Here is an 8,662-nt window from a genome sequence, read left to right as displayed (position 1 = left end):
CACACACACACACACACACACACACACACACACACACACACACACACACACACACACACACACACACACACACACGCGTAGTTTCTGCACAACTCTATTTGTTTTGTTATTATTGGAATGTGAACATGTAAGAGACATAGGAAGTAAAACCACATTCTAAGGTGTTTTCCTCTGTTCAAAGACCACAGTACAAGATTTAACTGAAACTAGGAATTTGTGCTGCTCAGATAAAGAACCACTCCTTGCATGTCAGAAATAACCAGTTTTGGGACTGGTTTCTGCAAAAGGTGTAAAAGATGGGGCTGTGTCCCCAGACTCAACTTGTATTGTTGTACGCATGTCGACTCTCATTTTATTGCAATAAAATTACGCAGAGACCATTGAAGAAATTTTTTGATCATGTATTTCTGCACTTTGTTTGAAAGACATAGAAAACTTTTTTCCAAGACATTTAACGTTTAACTAAAGGAAAGGAATATGAAACATCTTGAGAATAAATCGTTACAAAATGTTGCAAAACACGTTGGTTGTTCTCAGTCAACTGCGTCTAAAATCTGAACTGGGAAGACTGTAAAAGGAAAACATTCTAGTTCACCAAGGAAGACATCAAAGTGTCAAGATAGAAAGCCTAAACTGGAGTCAATATGGCTGCATTGTAAAAAAAAATCTTATAAAAAATGGGGTTTACATACATAAGTCAAAAGTCATTATTAATAATGAAACAGAAAAGAAAATGTGACAATGGGCTGAGAAGCCCTGTGGATGACAGGATCATGTCAGGTAAAATGCAATGGAGACAGCAGTCATTATACTGTCAATAAAAGCCAAAGTCAACGTTGAAAATGTTTCTTTTTCCATCAGTTGGAAAAAAAATTGGTGGTGATGATTTTATTTTTCATGATGATGACCAAAATAAGACAACACAAGGATGAACACATGCTTCTTGCCAAAAGACGAAGAATTTAAAAACTTTCCTAAATCCAGATGAAAATCACCATGACAAGGCTCCAAGCTGCAGAACTGATCTGACAACAGCAATAAGAGGGAGGCAGGTTGATGAGGGGTTCTGCTTGTCATTAGTTAGATTCACGCTGTTAGAAAAGACAGATAATGTGACAAATTACTAACAAAGCAAAGACGTTCTTATGATTCCATCATTTTCTTCTTCAATTTGAGTGATTCCAACCCTTTTTCCTTTACCAAAAGAGCAACTGTGACTGACTCAGTGTTTTATCTTTTCTATCTTTCTTCATGTTTCTTAATGTGGGAAGCTTGGAATAAAAAAAAAATCAATAAATAAATGGTGGCATCTCTGATTTATTTTATATACAAAAATAAACTATTGATAGAACATCCAATAATTGGTGAATTAGTCATGTTGTCTTATTTTGCTCAAATAATCTGCGCTCCTCTGACGGTTTGTTTCTCTGACAGAAAGAGGAGGTCACCGACTGGCGTAAAAACGTGGAGGCCATGTCCGGCATGGAGGGCCGGAAGAAACTGTTTGATGCTTCTGGCAACTAAAAAAAAAAGTTTCTGACATTTGCTTGATTTCCTGTCTTTGTTGCATGCATGTGTGCAAAAATAAACATTTCAGTATTTTAGAAACATTTTTGGGGATAAATGTTGAGTAATATTTGCCAATATTTGCTGGAGAATTGTGCTGCCATGCCAAGTAGAGGGCAGCCTAAATCCTAAAAATCAAGTGAGAGTTTTAGATCTTTGTAAAAATGTGGTGTCTTCACAAAATGTACAATTAAAGATGGTAGATTTAAAAAGATGATTGCTGTCTGTTAATATTTTGCATTCGCCTTTGTTTTATGGATTCACTCTCATTACAAGGACATTTTACACTGTTGATTTACTGTTTTTGTAAATTGATTGATTTAATCTTGACAAAGTTACCAAACTGACATTAAAAGGATCATTTGTTACAAATCACATTCTGACACAAACTCTTCTGTGCTTAGTTTTTGTTCATTTTTAGCCATGCCAAATGTTAATGTTTGATTACTATCAATTTTAAACCCCAATCTTAGCTTAAAAAAATCATAGACCCACAGACTGAAGGCTACTTTGAGTGAAAACATGTGAAAAGATCCCCTGTAATCAGTATTATAAACTACTATATTTAAGGTTTTAACAGCATTAAGAACATATGGTTAAATCACAATGCACAGTTACTGCATTGACTCACTGTTTCCAATGTTCAGTGTTATCACTTAATTATCCAGATCAGCACTAAAATAAAGTTACTTCATTAAATCTGATGCTGAAAATTATTAGTTGGGTTAGTTTACTTAATACTTTAGAACTAAGGCCCCACTCCTAGTTGGGATTGACATAAATTTGGTATCTTCCAAAAGCGCTGCACTCATAAAGCCTCAACTGCATTAGAACTACAAAGACCAGACTACAAAACAGCCTAGCTAACCCCCTACTGTGCGCGCGGCCAACCCAGCGCCGGTCGACGCTGCAACTCCTAATATGGGCACAACACACCAAGAGTTACCGCCTACATGTAAAATACGCCTTTTCTATTGGTCGAGCCTTACGTCGGTCGTGCACGTTCTGATAGGATGTTGCTGTGGCTTGCAGAGAACTGTGAACGAGCCGTAACTTCCACATTCATACCGGATTTTTAATCCCACAGCGGGTAAGAATATTTATATAATCTTTTTTTTTTTTTAAAATATCCTAATTATTTCCCGGTTGCGTTCAAGAAATGCTCGTAGCTCTGGCTTTCCTCTGCTATTAGGAGCGGCTGTGAGTGTGACATCAAAAGTCGGTCACACCCCTCGTTATCATTATGGGTTAGCTTATTATAATCCAGTAATATGTTTAGCTGGTTTTTGCTGTGATGCTAATTGCTTTAGGATGTAATAAGACCGAGTTTAGACATAATATGAGTTCAAAAGTAATAAAGATGAGTCCAGACGCTGATGAGGACAAGTGTAGATGTGACCTCCATCAGCAGGGCTTTTTTAAGACAACCTCTGACCTTTTTGCTAAGCTGCTTCATAGAAATCTCTACTCCTGGCTTCAGAAAGCCACGCCCCTTCAGACTTGTGTTAAAAACCTTGATTTTCACTAACCACGTCATGTTCATTCTGTTGTATGTGTGTAGTTTTTTTTTCTGCTGCTAGTTCTTCGGATGTCCAAGTACAAACTCGTTCTTCTGAGGCATGGCGAGGGGGCCTGGAACAAGGAGAACCGGTTCTGCAGCTGGGTGGACCAGAAGCTGAGCGCAGATGGGGTGAAGGAGGCCCAGGACTGCGGCCGGCTCCTGAAGGAGCAGGGTTACAGGTTTGACATTGTGTTCACCTCCATCCTGAGCCGCTCCATCCAGACGGCGTGGCTGGTCCTGGAGGCTATGGGCCAGGAGTGGGTCCCCGTCGTCAAGTCGTGGAGGCTTAACGAACGCCACTACGGAGCCCTGATCGGACTCAACCGGGCAGAGATGGCTCTGCAGCACGGCGAGGAGAAGGTGAAGCTGTGGCGAAGGAGCTTCGACGTCACTCCGCCCCCGATCGACGAGTCCCACCCGTACTACCTGGAAATCTACAACGACCGCAGGTATACCACTTGTGACGTGCCAAAGGAGAACCTTCCCCGAGCTGAGAGCCTGAAGGAGGTTCTGGAAAGGCTGCTGCCGTACTGGAACAGCACTGTGGTCCCAGAAATAAAGGAAGGGAAGACCGTGCTCGTTTCAGCTCATGGGAACAGCTGCAGGGCCCTGCTGAAACACCTGGAAGGTACGTGACTCGGAGCTCAGTTGGGAGAATCACAGCTCGTTCAGCTGAAATCAGCAGCCGCGTTTCTTCTTTACAGGCTGCTTTTCCCTAGTGATCAGTGAGTGAACGAGGAAAGACTTTGCAGTGTTTCAGTTCCAGAAATGGAAGGTTGAACTTGTGGGAAAAGGCCAGTGAGTTTATGTTACGTTTGGCTGTGGAAATGAGATCCACACTGACCTTTCATCACACTTGTACATCAAACCCCAGAATCCTGACACAGTACTTGCTGTATCAAACAAACAAATCACCCTTTCAAAAACTCCAAGTGAAAAGCATAAAATTGTTAAACATGCTGAAATCTAAGCAGTCAAAATGTCTGTATTTTGCAGCTCATCTGCTGTGTTTAATCAATATATTCTGTCTTGTCTGACAGTATGTAATTAGAAGGATTTATGAGGTTTAACTTAAAATTTCTTATAGTTTTTCTAAATAACTTGGTGTTAAAATGCTATGTTCTGATCATGGTTCGCAGGAAGTTGAACTAAAACTGACAATCAAGCCTATTTTTCATGAACTTAGTTGCTTTAACTCCCCCAACTTGTGTAGGAAGAAAGTAAGAAATACATTTTCATAACAAGATTGCCATTTAAACAATAATACCTTTTTGTAGGGAGCTATTTGAATTATCTCAGTTTACCTTAAAGATTCATGTGAATGTTATTTTATTACCCTTTAAATGGTTGTTAGTTCTACATTAGTTATTCCAGCAGACATATTAGAAAATACATGTTGGAAGTTCAAATAACCATAACAATAACAATGTAATGCAACAATTGTGGTTATATTTAAGAATTATACAATAATGTTCACATAAAACACAAACCTTGGTCTTCACCCAGCTCAGACTAGCTGTTAGTTTGTTAATCCAGTCAGAAATAAACTCATTTTACCAAAATGAGGCTTTTTAAAGAAATATTTTCAACAGGTAACAACTAATCTTTCTACAAAACTTCACTTCAGACATAAATAAATAAATAAATCATCTGACATATTGCTTATTCTTACTTTATTGTTGAACACTTTTCAAGGTAAATCCCCAAATCTGTTTGAGTCAACAAATTTATTTTCCTCACCCACCGTGTTCTTAACTTTACCAAGCTGTACTCCTGCCTCAGTGAGTGTGTTGGTGTCTGGCAGGGCCTTTTTTTCTTAAATACTCATTTATGCATTTAAGAGTCATTTTCAATGACTGACAGCAGTTTACTTAAATAAAGGTGATGCAGATCTTACAACAACTTGTCACAAGAGCTTGGAGATATGACTTATAAATGCATCAGCGTTTCGTATCAATTGATAGGTATTTTGTTGAACCAGGAGAAACCTTCCCTATTTTATCCACAATTTCCTCTCAGGCTGTTCACTCATTTTCTCTTTTCACTCCAACTAGTTTTTTTTTCTTTAGCTGTTATGAGTCACAGTTTATACTGGTCACGTGTCGCTCATGATATATATATAGTTATTGAATTATTGACCAGCCCTACTTGTAACAGAGCTGAACCTAACATAACCTCTTCTTTCAACAGGCGTGTCAGACGAGGATATAGCCAACGTGACTTTGCCCACAGGGATCCCTGTGCTGCTTGAACTGGATGAAAACCTCCGGCCCGTAAAACCTCGGCAGCTCCTGGGAGACCAGGCTAAGATTCAGGCTGCCATTAAAAAGGTGGAAGACCAGGGAAAAGCTAAACCGTCTACTTGAATACATCGAACTGTTTATAAGACTGAACACGGCACTGCTCTGCTTGACTTGAAGAAGCTGTTAGACGGTGGTTGGTGATAACCACAGTGGACTGGTGTGTTATGTTTAAATGATAGGACTAGGTGTTTTGTGGAGCAGAGAGATCGGACAGGTTCTCTTGAGACCAGGGAAGAGTTGTACCACGTTACAACACAGCACTGACCTGTGACCTCGCTTTTATTTAAGTGAATTACTCCTGCTTCCTGCTTGAAATGTTGCCTCTTTATATTATTTATTCACTCATGAACTTGACTGATTTTTAGTAAAGTTATAAAGCTAAGAAATGTTTCTTAGCCCCTTTTTCCAAAGTATTTGTGTTTGTTCATCAATTTTATTATTTATTTAGATATTTAAACACAACTTTAGATTTAATTCTACTCCTTGTTTTACAACTTATTTTGGATTCTCAGGTTTTTATTTTATCAATAGTTAATAAGACTTAGCTCAAGTAAACTGTGACCCTGATGTGTGGTTTATAGCGGTGCAATAACTCCAAATGAACTGAGTGTGAAACTCAGTGGCTTACAAACACTTTGGCACATTAACCAGCTTATGTTCTGCACATGAAGTGGGAAGAATAAAAATAATGCTAATCAAATGACCCTAAAGAAAAAAAAAACCAGCTACCTTCCAGGTGGCTGATGCTAGCACAGATTTTATTTTCTAACACTGATGTGTTTTTTTTATGTGAAGCTGTGGTTAAGACACGTTACAACCTGTAAGAGTTCTGGCAGATGTGTTTATTTTATGTTGTCTTCAGGTTTGTTTGTTTCTTGTGTCGTGTGCTTCATGTTGTTTCACATAACTGTTGAGCTGTACACTGGTTTGTTTGGTCAATAAAGGAAACAGACAAGTCAAGGATATTTAAAGGTAGAAAACACTGTTTTTCATTTCATATTCCCCACCTAGTGGTGGAGCCAGACATTTTTAACTCAGGGGTGGCCAGACGGGGACCACTACTCACACAGGGGTGGCCAGACGGGGACCACTACTCACACAGGGGTGGCAAGGAAAATTACACAAAATTTTACTTTAAAGTTTCTGCAGATCTTTGTGTTCTTGTCATTTCGTTATGTCCTTATACAGTACCTTATAAACATGGACATCAGAACCATTTTAAAAGTGGGGGACACACTGCTGGGGGGTCTGGGGGTCCTCCCCCAGAATATTTTGAACAAAATAGATGCCATTTTACCAGGTTGTTGAACATACTTTTACCTACATTAAACACTTGATTTAATAATTATTTCACAGACAGATTATTCATTAAACTAGTTCCATCATCCTGTTTTAAACTCTCTGCTATGGCTGAGATAAGATAAATTAATGTGACACAATTCATCATATCTAATGACTTTAGGGGTGCCTTTTACTTTTATATTGTTTTTGATTTATTTTTAATTGTAACTCGTGTCATTGTTCCAAATAATTATGACCTTCAACTGCATATTTAAAACTGATATTAATAACTTTACCCAATGAACAGGTGCAACATTGATAAGAACCAACAGTGAATTTAAAGGGGCATTTCACTTTTTCTGATTTAGTGATAGGTCTACTCCTAACCAAAAGGGACAGAGCAACATGCAGCCTTCAGAACATAAAATGACACTGTTTTGGTGACAAATAAATAAATAAATAAATAAAATTGTTACCATAAGTCAGATTACATAGGCATATGTTCTGTATATAAAGAAAACAATCACTTCTTTGTCACTTCTTTGAGCTTGGTAATGTTTCAAACCGTTGAACACTGCCACCAACTGTTCAGGAGGATTGTTACACCCCTAAAGGTTGTTTCACTGTGGAAGGGGTGTGTACAGCAAGTTGGCCAAATATTTGTTTGTGGTGGCCATGGCCACCCCCTGGCTCCGCCCCTGATCCCTCCCCCAATTTTTAACTGTTTAGGGTTTGCTCAATGAAATTAAAAAGAAAACCTTCCAGTTTTGATTAAAATTTTGATTGAGATGTGTTTTTTCTGCTTTATTTAGATTTTATTTGAACAGATTTGTAATTATTTTACAACAATGACATGTCTGTGATGCACAGTCCCAGACTGGGAGAACCTTTAGACTCCATGCAGAACAGAACCCAAGACTTTCTTGCTGTGTGACCCATCTGTTACCCATGGAGGCAAATGAGAAAACACAATCATGGTTGTTTTGGGTGCGCCGATTGCAGTTTTCTGGTCGACCAAGTCTGACCTGCTGATTCCAATTCTGGCCAATACCAAGTTTTTAAAACTAACACTGTCAGGTGTTATAAGCTCTTAAAACACCTTCAATGTTCCAATTTTATTTACTGAAAAACACTGAATACCTTTGAAACAACACAACTTGTTTGAACTGGACATGAGGTAGTGCCCACAGCAGAGCAAAAGGAGGCAGTGTCTGATTTTCAGACCTTTGTGGAGGTAGATGAGAAGCCCGGATCTTATTGAAGCATCAGCCCATCTCTGATCTCACAACGTTATGGAAACTGCTGCCAGTAAATTGGATGGCCAATTCATTGGTGCACCCCTAGTTTTAATAGTTTGTGTTTGCATGGAGAACACTAGAAACAACTTGAATACATTAAATATATTCAGAGTTTTTTTCTATAATATCTTTAATTTATTTGAACCCAGATGAGACACAAAAATCTGCAATCTTTCTGTTTCCTTTTTATGTTACAACATGAACTTGTGCTGACATAGAGTCTTCACACACAGACTTCATTTTAACAAACGTGCAGATACACCATTAGTAAAACAAGTATGACCGCAGATTATAAGTCATCCAGATTACTCATTTTATGCAGTGACTACGGTGCAGACCGTGTTGTATAAAGTACCACAAACTGATATAGCGGGTAAAATAAGTATTGAACACATCAACATTTTTCTCAGTAAATATATATTACTAGAGGTGCTAATGACATGAAATATTCACCAGATATCGGTAACAACACAAGTGATCCAGAAATGAAGTTATTTGTTATAATGTGGAATGGCACAGGGAAAAAGTATTGAACACACTTACTGAAATTTATCTAAGACTTTGTACAAAAGCCTTTGTTGTCAATGACAGCTTCAAGACGCCTCCTGTATGGAGAAACTAGTGGCATGCATTGCTCAGGTGTGATTTTGGCC

The 8,662-nt window shown here is 38.5% G+C and overlaps 2 protein-coding genes across 3 annotated transcripts in view; both read left to right on the top strand.

Moving 5' to 3' along the window:
• Positions 1-1,780, top strand: part of LOC106525487 (troponin I, slow skeletal muscle-like) — an 11,013-nt gene extending 9,233 nt beyond the window's left edge. For both annotated transcript variants that reach the window (XM_014019751.1, XM_014019750.1), the window contains one exon: positions 1,435-1,780. In XM_014019751.1, coding sequence (XP_013875205.1) covers positions 1,435-1,524 — 90 coding nt within the window. In that variant the 3' untranslated portion in view covers positions 1,525-1,780. The remainder of the gene's footprint in view (positions 1-1,434) is intronic.
• bpgm (2,3-bisphosphoglycerate mutase) lies at positions 1,522-6,395 on the top strand. Its single transcript, XM_014019749.1, has 3 exons — positions 1,522-2,656; positions 3,128-3,755; positions 5,318-6,395. Exons 2-3 carry the CDS (start codon positions 3,155-3,157, stop codon positions 5,491-5,493), a joined length of 777 nt encoding a protein of 258 aa, XP_013875203.1. The 5' UTR covers positions 1,522-2,656; positions 3,128-3,154; the 3' UTR covers positions 5,494-6,395.
• Positions 6,396-8,662: the final 2,267 nt, after the last annotated feature.

This window comes from Austrofundulus limnaeus, unplaced genomic scaffold (assembly GCF_001266775.1).
Source record: "Austrofundulus limnaeus strain Quisiro unplaced genomic scaffold, Austrofundulus_limnaeus-1.0 Scaffold229, whole genome shotgun sequence".
Lineage (NCBI taxonomy): Eukaryota > Metazoa > Chordata > Actinopteri > Cyprinodontiformes > Rivulidae > Austrofundulus > Austrofundulus limnaeus.
Note: the sequence above shows the minus strand (reverse complement) of the source record. Positions and strands in the feature narration are given on the sequence as shown.

Coding starts and splice junctions, on each gene's coding strand:
- bpgm (XM_014019749.1), top strand. CDS start 3,155: ATGTCCAAGTACAAACTCGTTCTTCTGAGGCATGGCGAGGGGGCCTGG. Junction 3,756..5,317: donor CCTGCTGAAACACCTGGAAG/GTACGTGACTCG, acceptor TTCTTTCAACAG/GCGTGTCAGACGAGGATATA.